The 17,673-nt window shown below is 38.2% G+C and overlaps 1 protein-coding gene across 2 annotated transcripts in view; it reads right to left on the bottom strand.

The window, feature by feature from the left end:
- NR3C1 (nuclear receptor subfamily 3, group C, member 1 (glucocorticoid receptor)) overlaps positions 1–17,673 on the bottom strand; it is a 154,759-nt gene that overhangs the window by 31,022 nt on the left and 106,064 nt on the right. The window contains exon 3 of one of the 2 annotated variants that reach the window (XM_011994157.1): positions 4,384–4,550. In XM_011994157.1, the coding sequence (XP_011849547.1) occupies positions 4,384–4,550 (167 nt within the window). Of the gene's footprint in view, positions 1–4,380; positions 4,551–17,673 lie in introns of both variants that reach the window. The other variant, XM_011994156.1, reaches the window with a different exon arrangement.

The raw sequence follows: 17,673 nt of genomic DNA, 5'->3' as shown, positions 1-17,673 counted from the left end.
TTTTTTTTTTTTTTTTTTTTTTTGAGATGGAGTCTTGCTCTGTCACCCAGGCTGGGAGTGTAGTAGTTTAGTGGCATGATCTCAGCTCACTGCAACCTCTGCCTCCCGGGTTCAAGCGATTCTCCTGCCTCAGCCTCCTGAAGTAGCTGGGATTACAGGTGCGTACCACCACGCCTGGCTACTTTTTGTATTTTTAGTAGAGATAAGGTTTCACCATGTTAGCCAGGATTGTCTCGATCTCATGACCTCATGATCCACCCGCCTCAGCTTCCCAATGTGCTAGGATTACAAGCATGAGCCACCGTGCCTGGCTGACAGATTGTGTTTTAAACACATAATAGTTTGGGGAAGATGGTTAACTGTATCAGGTTCAATTCTTTGTAAAGAATAGGCCACAAAATTGACGACTGGACTATAATTCACCTTTGTTCAGAGCTGCTCTCCAATGCCAAATATCTGTACCAGCTGTTTCAATTTCTTTTTGTACTCTATAAGTTTCCCAGCTTCTTTACTTGGATGCAAAATGGAAGCACTAACCCAATTCTATCTCCTATAAAGCAAAAGTAGGATCAATGGATACATCCATTGTTGAAGCAGTTATAATACAAAAAAGTTATACCTTATAAGGAATCTCTAAATCATTGTCCCACAGTTACCAGAAGAAAAAAATAGAAAAAAAATCACCCACTTATAATGAAAAATTCCAAAGTTTTGTTTATATCCAACTGAAATGTCAGGATGTGCACATTATACCAATATTGATTTCTGTATCCCAGGTATGTCTTTTTTTTTTTTTTTTTTTTGGGATGGAGTCTCGCTGTGTCTCCCAGACTGGAGTGCAGTGGCGTCATCTCGGCTCACTGCAAGCTCCACCTCCTGGGTTAATGCCATTCTCCTGCCTCAGCCTCCCGAGTAGCTGGGACTACAGGCGCCCGCTAGCACGCCCGGCTAATTTTTTGTATTTTTAGTAGAGACGGTTTCACTGTGTTAGGCAGGATGGTCTCGATCTCCTGACCTTGTGATCTACCCGCCTCAGCCTCCCAAAGTGCTGGGATTATAGGCGTGAGCCACCATGCCCGGCCCCAGGTATGTCTTTTGTGCAGCTAAGACTCTGAGCTATAGGATCAGAGGCACTGTACCTTCATAAGATAAAAATAGCCCTCTGTGGTTATCAGCATGAAGTTGGACACGTCTGTCTATCTGTTTCTTATCTATAAAATGAGGAGTTTTAACTAGTATTCACTATTTCACAACACATGGCCACGTACAGCTAATAGTCATTTCCTGTCAATCCATTCATTCATTCCTTGACTCATTTATTTGTTTATTTATTTTTAGACAAGTCCTTGCTATGTCGCCTAGGCTGGAGTACAGTGGTGTGTCATAGCTCACTGCAGCCTGAATCTCCTTCTTTAGCTTCCTGAGTAGCTGAGACTACAGGCACGATGCCTGGATAATTTGTTTTTTTCCTGTATAGACAGGGTATTGTTATATTGCTCCGGCTGGTCTCAAACTCCAGGTCTCAAGCAATCCTCCCATCTTGGCCTCCCAAACTGTTGGGATAATAGGTGTGAGCCACAGTGCCCAGCCCATTTTCCTGACAACCCTTCTGATAAGACAATGAGACATCTTATTTTGGAGTTCCTATGTCTTCTACTACTTGGTAAGTTCCCTTTCTATCTAATAGAAAGATGAGTCTTCAAGTCAGCTGAAATTTTGTGACATTATTTTGTTTACATGGTATTTATTTGTGTGGTTAAAATCTATTTTTGGCAAGTAATTCTGGTTTTCTATTTATGGTAGGTGTGGTAGCCAGCCTCCCAAGATGGCCCCCAGTGATCTCTGCCTCCTTGAATGCATGATCTTGTGTAGTCCCTTTTCGTCCTTCACCAGGATTGGTCTATGTGGCCAATAAAATACGGCAGAAGTGATGGCATGTTACGTGTGAAATCAGGTAATAAAAGAGAGTAGTTATGCTGCATTGATCACATACTCTCTTGGATCATTTGTTATGGGGGATGTAAATTATAACACTACTCACGTTACTCCACAGAGACCGCAAGGATGCCAGCTTTGGCTAGTGTAGTAGTCCCACCTATTGATTAGAGTCAAAAGTAAAGCCCACCCCTGCCTAGTGCAAAGCTCCAAATAAAGTGCAACAACTTGCTAATAACCATATTATACTATGCCAATTTTGAGGGATAACCTATAATTCTAGCAGGTATTAAGAATGGAGTCCTAAGTGTATGATGTAAATAATACAAGTTGCATCTTTATAATTGTTTAAGAAAGTGTTCTAAAATATGTATCTGGGCTTTAAGGCATATTTCTATTGTGTCTGGATAGAAAAACAGAAGAATTGCTGAGTTAGGTTATCAAAGGACTGCAGAATTTTAGAGCTGTAAAGGGCTTTTTGAGAACATTAAAATCCAAATAAAGGAAGAAACAGAGCAAAAACTTAACATACTCTACAATTTAACCTTTCTTATTAATCATGTAATCTCACCATCATACTTCACTTAAATACTTAAATAACAAACATTTAATAGTATAGCTAATAGTCAAATTTTACCTAAAAACAGTATAGGAATTTAATTTTAAAGCAGGGATTAAGCACAGAGGGTATATGGCCTGAACTGGTCTTCTATAAGGGAGGTATGTTTAGCTTTGTTTTCTGTTCTAATTGCACTTGGATGCTTTTAGGTAGGGCATGTGTGCACTCTCTAATACTAACACGTGCCCTCCTCCCCACAACTGTATTACATTTAGCCAAAATGACACATAGTTGGTCTCTATAAGCATCTGAATTTGTACTGTTTTAAAGAACAATTTTAATTCAAATGGAGGAAAGTAAACATTTTTAATAGCCATATTTAAGGCTTCATTGTGAAATTCACCTTCAAAAATCAGTTTGTCAGTATTTATTACATACAGTACAGATGCTCTTTAAGACAAAGTTACATCCAGATAAACCCATTATAAGTTAATAGTGCATTTTTCGATTTAAGATATTTTCAATTCACAATGGGTTTACCTGGAGGCAACCCCACTGTAAGTCGAGGAGCATACTGAATGCATATCACTTTCCCACCATCATAAAAGTTGAAAAATCGTTAAGTCAGGGACTGTCTTACTATTATCACTGCATTTATATCATGGAAATACTTAGGCAGTTAAGAAAGCAAGTAGTAAAGTGAGGACACGAAGATGCTTCCGTCTTTGGCGTATGTGTTAAATAACATCCACTTTATTAGGAGCATTGCACTTGGCAGGGCTGGGCTTTACTTTTGACTCTAATCAATAGGTGGGACTACTACACTGGCCAAAGCTGGCATCCTTGTAACCTCTGTGGTGTAATATGAGTAATTTTATAATTTGCTAATGTATTAAAAAGTAAAACAAAAGAAAATGACTCATCTAACTCTCATGGATATGCAAACACAACATGAGACAAATAATAATCCTCATACAGTGAATGAATAATAAATATGTTTCTTTAAAAATCAATATAATCACAGCTTTAGGCCACACTGCTTTCAAACTTTAGAAATAACTAAATTATATGACTATTTTTTTTCCAAGAGGAGTCACTGGTAATATTAGGAAATTTTAGACTCTCTTCTAATAGGTTTGCTGTGGAATGAATTTCTCCTTTAGGAAGATAATGCTGTTGCCCTGTCAGCAGTCTGAATCCATAACAAAGTAAGATTTATATTAATACAACATTTATATAGTGAAATCACTTTCTCTAAAATACCTTTCCTGACCTCCTCAGGCCGAGTTTCTCTCTCCCTCCTCCGAATTATAATCTCTGCACCTTGTCACTGTTAACTCATCTTTCACTTCAGTGGAGTGTGACTTCCCAGAGGGTAAGGATCAGGTCTTATTGGTATTTATACCACTTAGCACAGTGCCCTGGCTTAATAGAAAAAAAAATGAATAAGAAATGAAATGAATGTCTTTTTTTTTCCTGTCGCAGTTCTCACTGTGTCTCACATTTTTGCCAGGCCAGTATAGGTGGTGACTTTGAAATCTATTAGCTTATGGAAGTTAAAGCCCATATTTCTAATGCAATGAACATTATGTTATGCCCAAACTTAACACCATCATTTCATATGATAGTACTTTCTTATAGTGTTACCTTATGCTCCCTGACCAAACTCCCAGGCATCAACTTATACTTTTCTATTTTATTCTAGATCTTTTTGTGTTGTTGTTTTAAATAATTTACTGCACATTAGAGGACCTAGAAGCCACCCTCCTCTCCCCTCTTAACTGATATTTAGCCTTCATGGGCTTTGCATATAATGGAAATTTCAAAATCCACCCTGAGAAATGAAAACCAAGTAATGGAAAAATAAAACTCTTCAAAACACACACTACCTTCCACTGCTCTTTTGAAGAAAACTTTACAGCTTCCACAAGTTAAGACTCCATAATGACATCCTGATGCTTCATCAGAGCACACCAGGCAGAGTTTCGGAGGTGGTCCTGTTGTTGCTGTTGAGGAGCTGGATGGAGGAGAGCTTACATCTGGTCTCATGCTGGGGCTAAAGAAGGGGAAGAACAGTGTTATGATTTAACTGTCAAAGAAATATCAAAATACAGTTCTCTTAGCTTCTCACCTCATAGTCAGAATGCGCACACTGAACTCTGGCTTCAAGTGCTAGCAGGCACTAAAATATCCTATCTAAATATATTCAAATCATGTTATATTCTTCTTTAAACAAAATTAAGAATGAGGTCATTTCTTTTGAAGTGTCTCCAAAATAGAATGGTGTGGTTCTGGTTCACTTCGTTTTTTTTTTTTTTTTAGATGCTTAGGATTTGTTTATTTTTATAATCACCTTTATTAAGGTGTCATACACAATAACATTGACTGTTTTCTAAATCTATAATTTATGGCTTTCGTTAAATAGTCACATAACTACTATCACAATCAGGAGAGAGGATATTTCCATCATCCTAAAAAGATGCCTCCTATGCCTTTAATTGCTTAGGACATAATTTTTTTCCTAATTTAAGATCTTATACAGGCATCTTTTAAAATTCAATCAAGTGTCGTTACAATTCTACCCATGTTTCCCATTAGAGTCAAAATGTTTTTACAATCTTAAAAGTTTTGTCCCATGTCTCTCAATTCCTAATATCATCTTGGCTGAAACCACAATTTCATATGACTCAGACAAGACTGATCCAGAAACATTTTCTATAACCTTCCTGTCTGGCTTGTAGTAAGACTGGACAAAGCACTAGGCTTTCAAAAGTGAGTTCCATTCTGCCCACTCCACTCTATGACTCTTTGGCCTGAAGAAAAAGATAGAAATGTGAATCTGCTTCTTTTACTAGTCTAGTCTCTAACATTTTTCATTTTCTCACCACAAAGAGTGCCGGTCTAGTGATTACTAGGTGTTTAAAAGATAATTTGTTGTTTTAAAAATTTTCAATCTCAAAGAAAAGTTGAAAGAATTGTACAATAGATATATACTTTTTACCAATATTCACCAATTCTTAACATTTTGCCACATTTGCTGATAAAGATGTATTTTTATAAACCAACGAAACAGTGATCTTTTTATTACTGGAGGAAAAATTAATTATTGCATTTCATATTACATGATACAATGGTTTTCAATGTTGTATCTTCCTAAGGAATTTTCCTCTTACGTGTTGACTTTAGAACTAGAACTGTATTATGCAGCTAAAATGATTTTGTAGCCTTCTGCTTATAATTAGAGACTGCCTATTCCATTTTTGGTTGTGTTCTTAAGCAAATCTTCAAAAACATGGATGCTGGCAACCTGTTGATTCTGGAATTCTACATACTAAAGTCTGTTTTGCTTATCATCTATACAAGTTCATAAACATACTAGTACCTCTCTCTAAACTTTTCTTAATTTGCCTTTTCTCTAAAAGAGATGGCACTTAGAAATAAACTTAAATTGGGTGTTAGTTGTCTCTGTTATCCTTTATTATCTTTCTTTTATTTCGGCCAATAACAGTAGTAAATTTCAATTACAAATATATTTAAACTAATTCACAGAGCAAAGTAACAAAAATTTTTTCTAGTTATCAGTCTGGTTATGAATTACATTTATCAAGTAACATATTTTGTTGCTATTGTTCTCTTTAGGAATAAAAGTTAAAAGGTAATAACTGTAGAATGACAATTTCTTTTATAAATGTTCCCTTAAGTAATTAAGCCAGTAAATTCAAATGCTCCCCCTAAATTCTGTCCTCAAATGAAGCTTCCTGAATCTTGCCAACTGTCTGCTTACCTAACAGCCTTAGTCACCAGGACAGCATTCCCACCACCCTAATTCTGGGAAAAGGCCCCAGGGTTTCACATTGTTCTCTGAACACTGTTAAGAAGAATTTCTAGATGCTTCCGTATTACAAGGCATTGATTCCCTGCTAGATTTGGGTGAGTGGACTGACTACATGTTGAAAGCCTGTAACAGAAGAGAATAACCTGAAATGACTCTGCTGTAGGTCCAGCACAGGCTACCCTGATTAATGGAAACTTGTGACTAATGTAGAGGAGCTGCTCTGGGCCAGAGTTTTACAGAGAAGTAGGAAGGTCCTGGAACAGGGAATGGTGCAACAATGTGTTGGGGAAGCAAAAACCTCTCTGGCTTCTATTCTGAAGATACTCCTATTCTTGCTCAGCCAATCTCTGTCACCTGACAGCTATTTTTAGGGACCAACCAGTTGTCTGTATATTAGTTTACAGAAAATGAGTGCATTGTTTAAAGGTTAGGACGGTATTCTGAAATGTTTCCCCAAGGAATTATATATACACACATATGCATATATAGTATGTATTTATATTTTAAATAATAGTTTGTAGTACTTTGTAGTTTTAGCTCTCAACAACTCTGTGAAAATGATGTCATCACCCCTGGATGTGGTCATACAGGCCGTGGCAGGTGGTTGATCGGGGAGCCTATCTATGGTGAAGTTGACATGTTTTAGATCCCAGCTGTACCACTTCACAGCTTCTGTTACCTTGGATAGGTATCTACCACTTTGACCCCTGTGTTTCCTCATCAGTAAACTGGGAAGGATATCACCTGTGTGTGTGTTGTGACAATAAGATAACACATAGAAAATCTACTACAAGTTCCTGCTTCAGTACATGTTCATGTTCCTTTTTCTTTTTCAGAAACACTGAAGATTTTATGAGTAAGTATTATATAAGTGGAAGGTGGTATTAAGTCTAAATCCTAGGACCGTATTTCCCAAATTCTTAGATATTGGAATATTTGCAAAACATGTTTAGGTCACTCAACTGTAAGCTACAGATGACAAGGGAAAGTAAAACTGAAATGAACAAATGGATTGATAATACAGTAGCTAAAAATCTGGAATCTTAATCAGGCTTTTGGCATCCCTTCAGGCAGTCATTCTGGGCTACATCAGATAAGAACTGAGTACATGGAAAGCTGCCAGATGTACCACAGATATCGGTGAAAAAAATCAATTTTTGTCATACAAATAGGAGGACTAAGATGGCCTATAATGAACACCACTGGAAAAAATGGATGAATGCTAAATGGTATTCAGTTGCAAGTTTGATATTGTTAAAAGAGCTAGGGTACAATAAAACAGTCAGAACTCAAGAGAAAACTATATGAAATTGACATCTTTTATTAAGGATAAGGATACATGGCAGAAGGAACCAAAAGTACACTATAGTAAGAGTGCATATTTCACCCCCTTTGAATGGGAAAGCTAAATGTCCTGGTCTTAAGGGCATCATTATCTGTAATAGTTATTGATTGTTCAATATGTGTTCACAGCTATGCCAAACATTCTGAGAATGTTAAAAAGTTCCATTATGAACTATTGCTAGGGTGCTTGCTTTTAAGTGAAGAACCCTTGGAACAAAATGCCTTGTTCCAGGTGAATACCTGAATGCTGGTGGTTCCCAATCAGAATGGCAAATGTAGTAGAAACTGAATAATTCCTGAAGCTGAGCTTTAATATTAGAGTTCAGAGAGGGAAAACCATGCATAAAGCTAGATATGTCTACTTAATTTTCTCGCAAGCAAAGCAATTGCCACAAGGAGGATTACGGGTGAAAGTCATGGATGGATTATGAGTTAATCACACACCTTGAGAAGCATGTAAAATGTGCAGGTAAATTACACCCATTCATTCAGGCAGATGTTTCCTGGCACCTGAATGAAAGGCAGGCACTGTGAGGATCCAGTATCATGCTACAAATGGTAACAAACCTTGAAACTCTGGTCTAGGAAGGAGTATCAGAGTATTTTGTAGCCGTCTCTTGTGTCTCAGTACTATTACGAAGAGAATCAGCTTTACATACAGACAAATCTGGGTTCAAATCCTAGCTCCAGTGCTCTAATAGCCGTGACAGTGGCTAGCTGACTTAACTTCTTTGAGTCTATTCCCTTATTAGTGCCATTTTAGGGGGTTTGTGTGGATTATATATATTAGAGTTATATAAAGCATTGTTACATACTTGTGATCATCACACAATAGGTTTCTACCCTACCCCCAAGGATTATCTTTTCTTCTTCCTTTCTGGAGGATCTCAGGGAAAGAAGTGCTACAGTCTTCCCTGTGGGCTTGCAGAAGGTTAATGGTCCTCCAGAAACTTAAGTTCAGGTAATTATAGATTTCCTTTTGTTGATACTACACCAACATTTGACAATTTAGCTTTTTAAAGATTTTAGTATTGCAATATGGAATCCAAAACTGTTATCAATGAACTTTTGATTGTCACACTGAAATCTGTTAGTCTATCTTGCACTTTGAATGTATCTTTTACCCATGCATGATTTTCTATTATCATGCATTAGTCATTTGGAAAATACTGGTTCACTGAGTTATACAGATCTTTCAAATGTTGACATAGTTCATAATAGAAAAGAGTCACATTTGTCAAGCTCACAGTGGCAGATATAAGTCTTCAAAAATGCTAATTTTTGCTTGAAACCTATATTTTATCAATTGGCAACAAATACTTTAAGTTGTTTTCCTTAAAGTGCTACGTTTACTTCAGTCATTTTTGGGAAAACATCGCCAAATGCCCAAGGCTGAAAACCAGAGTTTATCTCTCATGGTATTCCATGAAAAAAAGGGGGTTAATTCACTGTTTAATCTTATACACACTTTTCTTTGAGACAACTATCAAATGCTATATGTGATGTAAGTGGATTATGCATCTTCTCATATTGTCACAGTGACATGAGAAAGACCACATGTATTTAAGGGTTGAAATTTAATGTAATTAATAATTTTTTTGCTTCTTCAAACAAACATTTTAAGTGCATGGCAGTGAATACAGTTAACTACTCTATACTAAGATGCCAACAGTTTTACTCATCTTTGCTTTTGTACTATCAGTGCAAATGTTGACATAATGAAATGGCAAATAAAGTGTGTGTTACTGTGAAAATAGTCTGCCCTTTCAGGGGAGACTCCCAGGGCCCCATGGACCACACTAGAAGAACTGCTGTTATGGAGACCAGTAAAGTGAAGACTCTAAACCAGACAGGCTACAATTCATAACTTAACTCTACCATGTAATAGCTTGGTGACCTTTTAACCTTGCTCTGTCTCAATTGCTCTACTGCTAATAGGAGTGGTAATGTACTTGACAAAAGGATACAGCATTGCTTACTAAATTAGAGGCTTTCCCTGACAGAGAAAGGGGCAGAGTTGGTCAACTATTACCCAAATGACATGATTGGCTTAGTCTTCAATTTAAGTGAATTAATCGGCGATTTTTCAGTGTAATGCACTGGGAGGAAAAAAAAAGATACCACCTCAGAAAGCAAGTGTTAATATGGAAAAAATTTCCAGAAATACAGCTGCTATAACTGGATTAATTTTTTACAACTACCAATAGAATGGGTATATTCCCATTGGCTTGTCAGTTTTTGTGCAAATACCATAACACTGCAGTTCTCAACAGAGAGTAATTTTGCTCTCTAGGAGATACTTGGCAATGTCTGAAAACACTTTTGGTTATCACGGTGGGGGAAATGCTATTGGCATCTAAGGGAGGCGAGGCGAGGGATGCTGTAACCATCCTACAAGGCACAGGACAGCCCCCACCACAAAGAAGTATCCAGCTTCAAATGTCAGTAATGCTGAGGATGAGAAAACCTGGCCATAAAGCTTTAAGCAACATAAAGTGGAAAAGAAAAAAAAAAAAAAAAGGACCAGAAACATTTTAAAACCTTCTAGACTATGCTTAAAAATGCAACAACTGCACTACTGAAGCAGCCCTAAACAGTCCACTCAAGAAAAGTCCAAAAAGAGATTCAAAACAGGGCTGAAGCCAAGCTATGGACTGTACAGCTTAGTTATCAAGTACAGGATTGGCTTGAGCCAGTAATTTCTTTTTCCCTCTAGCGCTAGCCCTAAAAGGTAGTTTTTACACATTAAAGTCACCTGCATTTTTCTTATCTTTGTTCAGTAGGAAAAACGTAAATACTCAGCTGCATACACCAGGTGATTATGTTTTCTGACTGCCCATTTATCTCTGCATTAGCTAAAGGATTACTGATTTGTTTGATAATAAGCTATGGAATAGTTTTCAAATCAAATAGAAAAATGCTTTAGGGGAAACCTTTCACAATATTTCTGTTAAATGGTTTTAGCAGAACCCGTTTTATCTTATTTAACAAGCCAAAGAAAGACTGATTATTCTCTTTGCTTTGCATTTATTGAGAGAGGTTTGTATTGGTTTCGACTTTAGGTTCATATTAAGGTAGCCATCCAAACTCTGCATCATTTATATTCACTCCTCTTGGGGAGAGGGTTACAGCAACAAAACCTATACATTAATAGATTAAGAGAATTTTCAGTAAAGGATTTTTCAGACCTGTAAGACAGCAGTGGCCTAGTACTCAATGTCTCTGGGCTTGGTTTCCTTGTCTGTAAAACGAAGGTCTTGATTTAATTAACTCCAAATAAGCTGGCCATGTCTTGCAAGGCGGGTTTGGGGATGGAAAAGTGGAGAGGAAAACACTTGGATCTATAAAGGGTTTCTTAGGTCCTGTGTATTTATTTGTAGAGAGAATATAATCATGTTATCTAAGCTACTTAAAGTCTAATCTGTTTCATAGAAATAATGTATTTCTTTCTCATTGGAAGAATTAATCCACTGTTTGGTCACTGTGTTTGGGTAACTTACTTCCTAACAGCTGTATCCTTTTTGGTTCTTCAAACCAAGTGTCAAAGATGGAGATAAACAGAGTTAAGTCTTGAGACCCCACGCACTCCCTTCTCAGGCGGTGTGTTCTCAGTCCTGTTTGCTCAGGCTTGCATTAGGGGATGCGAGTTTTAAGGAGAAGCCATAATAGTACATTGAATGGTAAACAGAATACCAAGAACAAGTATGGTAAGAACAAAGACTGAAAACTTTTTCATTGCATGGTTATTTCTAGAATTAAGACTGGATTTTGTTCCCACCTTATGGTTCCTCATACATAAGAGCATACAAGGATAATAGATGGTTCAGACATTCAGAATTATGAACATGACATCTTCAAAGAAGGCAAGAACATGTTGGAGACAATGGTGAAGTTGTCGCCTGTTTCCAACAAGGTATCTCGAGCATCTTTGAAATGCCATTTGTGTTCACCTCAAGTACAACAGTAACTTATTTCTAAATATTTTTTTCGATTCTTAAAGAGAGATTTGAATTGCTCTCACTATGTTTAGTAATCCAGACTTACATGCAGAGATTTGCCAATTCTAACCCATCTTCCACATCCTATTTATTACTCCGTGTAACACTATGTCAGGACCTTTTCCTTCCCATCCACTCTGACTGCCGCCATTCTAATGCATGCCTTCCCTCACCTCTTGCTTTAACCACTGCAATGGTTGATACTAAGTAGTCCTTCTAGCACTGGCTTGTCTTTCCATTCTATCCCCCACACACTGCTAACACTCTTTTCTCAACATGATTAAAAATCTGAAGGGCTCCTCCACTGTGTATAGTACAAGCTCAATATGGTCCACAATTTGGTTCTTTTTTATTTTTCCAGTCATATGTCTTCTCACTCCCCTACATAATCCATGTAGTTTCTTTATCACTACAGGGATCCTGGATCCCACAAATATTTATCAAGGCCCTATGATAGGAGTAGCTTTTGCTAAGATCTGTTTTCCTTGTCTGAAGTGTCCACCATGGTATTTCTGATCCATGACAGCTTCTAGAATTCCTAAAACACTGCCATATAGCACTTTGCACAGATGATCCTATGTTACCTTTTGATGTATATGTATCCTGTTTCTATCAATAATTTCTTTTAGGGGCCCATGTCTTGGGTCTCTCCATATCACCAGCATCTTGTAAGATTTCAGTATATGTTCACTTATTTTGCTTACTTATACTTTATATCTTTATCTGTTTTGCAAATGAACTCTGAGACAACTAAATTTATGAGATTATAATCAGAATACAGGTATAATCTCACTATTACTAGGCACTATTATGCAAGCTCTTTCTTTGTATAGATTATCCCATTTAATCCTCTCCACAGACCTATGAGGTGGGTACTATTTTCAGCATTTATAGATGAGGAAATGAGATTTAGAAAACGTGAGTTGCCTAAAGTGACCTAAGTAACTAGTAAAGTCAGGGTTCAAACCCAGGTCTTTCTGACACCAACATCAGTGTTCTTAAGCAATCTTCTTCCTTCTCCACTATGATAAAGTGTCAGAACTGAGAAGCTGAGGTCTATCCAGGCCTTCAACTTGAGAAATAATGCTTTGAACTTTGTAGGTTTGATGTCTTGGTAACATAATACAAAAAAGGTGGCAATTTTTTTCTGTCCCTGCTTCCAATCATGACCTGCAAATGAAGATTTCTGCCCAAATAAGGATTGCCAGACTAGGGCAAATAGGTAAAAACATTTGTCTTAAAATTGTGTGACAATCTGTGTCATTTGACCTAATTTTCAGATGTTCCTCAAACTAAGGTATATCTTATATTCCATAATTAGCAGTTCCTAAGTCCTACAAAGACATTTATAAAAACAAATGGAAATGCAGAACAGTTGTGTCTCTATTCATATCAATATAAAGGAAGGAAAAAGAACCCTCAGAACCAATCTCAACATGATTTAAAGCCACACTACCCTTTCCTTCCCTCAAAGGCAAAGGCTTAATTCTTTAATTCTTAGATTCTCACATTAACATGAGAACTTCTTGGTTCCTCTGTCACGCCAGTATACTAGACGAGTTTCTTTTGCTATCTAAATTTCCCTCAGGTTTTGATGCTGCTGCTCTCACTTCACACTCAGGTCCCTACAAATCCACTGAAACAATTTAAAGGAATAATTTTACGTACAGGACTCCCCACTTATCTGTGGTTTCACTTTTGAGAGTTTCAGGTATCTGCAATCAACAACAGTTTGAAAACATTAAATGGAAAATTCCAGATGTAAACAATTCATAAGTTTTAAATTCTGTGCAATTCTGAGTAATGAGATCTTATGCCCTGGAACGTGAATCATCCCTTTGCCCAGCATATCCACTGGAGACGCTCCCTGGCGGTTAGTCCCTTACTAGTCATCTGTATTAGTTGTTTTCACACTGCTGATAAAGACATACCCAAAACTGGGAAGAAAAAGAGGTTTAATTGGACTTACAGTTCCACATAGCTGGGGAGGCCTCAGAATCATGGCAGGAGGTGAAAGGTACTTCTTACATGGTGGTGGCAAGAGAAAAATGAGGAAGAGGCAAAAGTGGAAACCCCTGATAAACCCATGAGATCTTGTTAGTCTTATTCACTATCATGAGAATAGCACAGGAAAGACCAGCCCCCATGATTTGATTACCGCACCCCCTCCCCACCAGGTCCCTCCCACAACACATGGGAATTCTGGGACATACAGTTCAAGTTGAGATTTGGGTGAGAACACAGCCAAACCGTATCATTCCGCCCCTGGCCCCTCCAAATCTCATGTCCTCACATTTCAAAACCAATCATGCCTTCCCAACAGTCCCCCAAAGTCTTAGCTTATTTCAGTATTAACCCAAAAGTCCACAGTCCAAAGTCTCATCTGAGACAAGGCAAGTAAGTCCCTTCTGCCTATGAGCCTATAAAATCAAAAGCAAGCTAGTGACTTCCTAGATACAAGGGCGGGGGGAGTGGGGGGTGCCATGCAGTGTCAGAGGTTAAATACAGCTGTTCCAAATGGGAGAAATTGGCCAAAACAAAGGGGGTTACAGGGCCCATGAAAATGAAATCCAGTGAGATAGCCAAATTTTAAAGCTCCAGAATGATCTCCTTTGACCTCAGGTCTCATATCCAGGACGCTGATACAAAAGATGAATTCCCATGGTCTTGGGCAGTTCTGCCCCTGTGACTTTGCAGGGTACAGCCTACCTCCCAGCTACTTTCACAGGGTGGCGTTGAGTGTCTGCGGCTTTTCCAGGTACACAGTGCAAGCTATCGGTGGATCTACCATTCTGGGGTCTGGTGGATGACGGCTCTCTTCCCACAGCTCCACTGGGCAGTGCCCCAGTAGGGACTCTGTGTGAGGGCTCCAATCCCACATTTCCCTTCTGCACTGCCCTAGCAGAGGTTCTCCATGACAGCCCTGCCCTGCAGTAAAACTTCTGCCTGGGTATCCAGGTGTTTCCATACATCTTCTAAAATCTAGGCGGACATTCCCAAACCTCAATTCTTGACTTCTGTGCACCCACAGGCTCAACACCATGTGGAAGCTGCCAAGGCTTGGGGCTTCCACCCTCTGAAGCCACAGCCCGAGCTCTACTTTGGCCCCTTTCAGCCACAGCTGGAGCAGCTGGGATACAGGGCACAAAGTCCCTAGCCTGCACACAGCATGAGGATCCTGGACCTGGCCCATGAAACCACTTTTTCCTCCTGGGCCTCTGGGCCTGTGATGGGAAGGGCTACTTTGAAGGTGTCTGACATGGCCATGGAGACATTTTCCCCATGGTCTTAGGGATTCACATGAGGCTCCGTGCTACTTATGCAAATATTTGCAGCCAGCTTTAATTTCTTCTCAAAATATGGGTTTCTCTTTTCAACAGCATTGTCAGGCTGCAAATTTTCTGAAGTTTTATGCTGTTTCCCTTTTAAAACAGAATGCTTTTAACAGCACCCAAGTCACCTTTTAAGTGCTTTGCTGCTTAGAAATTTCTTCCATCAGATACCCTAAATCATCTCTCTCAAGTTCAAAGTTCCACAAATCTCTAGGGCAGGGGCAAAATGCCACCACTCTTTTTGCTAAAACATAACAATAGTAACCTTTGCTCCAGTTCCCAACAAGCTCCTAATATACATCTGAGACCACCTCAGCCTGGACCTTATTGTTCATATCACTATCAGCATTTTGGTCAAAGCCATTCAACATGTTTCTAAGAGGCTCCTAACTTTCCCACATTTTGCTGTCTTCTTCTGAGTCTTCCAAACTGTTCCAAACTCTGCCTGTTACCCAGTTCCAAAGTCGCTTCCACATTTTTGGGTATCTTTTCAGCAACACCCACTCTACTGGTACCAGTTTACTGTATTAGTCCATTTTCATGCTTGTGATGACATACCCAAAACTGGGAACAAAAAGAAGTTTAATTGGACTTAGAGTTCCACATGGCTGGGGAAGCCCCAGAATCATGGCAGGAGGCCATGGCAGGATACATGGTGGTGGCAAGAGAAAAATGAGGAAGAGGCAAAAGGGGAAACCCCTGATAAACCCATCAGATCATGTGAGACTTGTTAACTATCATGAGAATAGCAAGGGAAAGACCAGATCCCATGATTCAATTACCTCCCCCTGGGTCTGTCCCACAACACATAGGAATTCTGGGAGATACAATTCAAGTTGAGATTTTGGTGAGGACACAGCCAAACCACATCACTATCTCTGTTACCAGTTGGACTGCCACGGTATCACAGCGATTGTGTTCAAGCAACCCTTATTTTACTTAATAATGGCCCTAAAGCACAAAGATTAGTGATGCTGGCATATTGTTTAATTGTTTTATTCTATTATTAGTTACGGTTACTCTTTTACTGTTCCTAATTAATAAATTAAACTTTAACCATAGGTATGTATGTATAGGAAAAACATTATACATATAGAATTTGGGTGGTTTCAAGCATACACTGGGGGTTTGGGAACCTATCTTCCATAAATAAGGGGTGGGGGCTGCTATATTTAGTAAATAATGAAAATATTGGTAAGCTTATCCCCAGAAGATCAAGGAGGAAAGAAATAGTTTTTAAGATTATATAAAAGTTATATAGCAGACATCTCCAATACAGCCAATTAGATAAAAATTTTAAGACTGAAAAAGTTTTCAGTAGGTGAAACAAAATATCCCTTTCACAATAATCATACTGGAAACTACTGACTTGTAATTCTGTGTGTCAAGCTGCATGGCTAGGTACAGTAAATAAATTATCTCAAATATTTTTTACTGAGTCCATTTTACAGGTAAGAATACAAAAATTGGGCCTTTTATTTGCCCAAAGTCACATTATAAGGCAACACCTGGATCTGAATTCAGCTCTTCCTAATTCCAAAATCCATGTGCCTCATAACCTTATGACTGCTGCTTGGCAGGGACCTGCAGAGTAACATCCATTAAGCTTGACAGAGTTTTTTAAGATTATGTGGGCCACTTAACAGTCTTAAGGTAAGGTTAAACATCAAAGTTAATATCTGTTTTTGCCTCTTCTATCCTTCATATCACAGTGGAGCACAAATTATAATTAAGAGATACAAAAGCATTCAGTAACTTCCATTTTTTTCTTCAGATACTTACTATATTAAGTCTTAAGTGAACATAATGGCATTCCAAATTATTAAGATAATGTCATGCTGGTCATTAAAATGCTAAATTAACATGAAGACTCCATTTCAAAAATACAAAAGTATAAATATGAGTGTTTTGTATTTCATACCATGAGTTTTGCCCTTAGAGGAACTCTGAAGTACACTGTTATATGTTTGACTAATGTATTCAACCCTAGAATTTTGGGGGATGCATTTGTTTATTCTGAAATATACTGTCCCACTAAAGTATCAAGTTGGGCATACATGATATGAAAAGCATTTCCCAAACCATAGTTAATTTAAGTAAAATGAACTTAATATTATACAGCCTTAACTAGAAAGGAGACGTTTTGCCACACTACCAGTTTTGTAAATAGAAGTTGAGTGAATAGATTTATATCTATTAACCAGAAAAAAGTATAGGCATAAAATAACATGCCATCTGATGTGAGCAGATTAAGAAAGCCAACAAATTTCTAGTTACTCAATTTAAAGGACACTGAAGTACCACAATGTATACATTCAATTTGACTACATAATAATAGCTGCTATTTACTTAGCACTTCTTGATCTACATATTCTGTAATCTTCATTACTATCCTGTATTAGTCCATTCTGACACTGCTATAAAGATACTACCTGAGATTGGGTAATTTATCCAGAAAGGAGGTTTAATTGACTCACAGTTCTGCATGGCTGGGGAAGCCTTAGGAAATGTACGATCATGGTGGAAGGGGCAGGGGAAACAAGGCACGTCTTACATGGCGGCAGGAGAGAGAGAACACAGGGGAAACTGCCACATTTAAACCATCAGCTCTCCTGAGAACTCCCTATCACAAGAACAGCATGGAAAAACCTCCTCCCATGATCCAATTGC

This window comes from Mandrillus leucophaeus, unplaced genomic scaffold (genome assembly GCF_000951045.1).
Source record: "Mandrillus leucophaeus isolate KB7577 unplaced genomic scaffold, Mleu.le_1.0 Scaffold443, whole genome shotgun sequence".
NCBI classification, from domain to species: domain Eukaryota; kingdom Metazoa; phylum Chordata; class Mammalia; order Primates; family Cercopithecidae; genus Mandrillus; species Mandrillus leucophaeus.
This window is presented reverse-complemented; position numbering and strand designations above follow the sequence as displayed.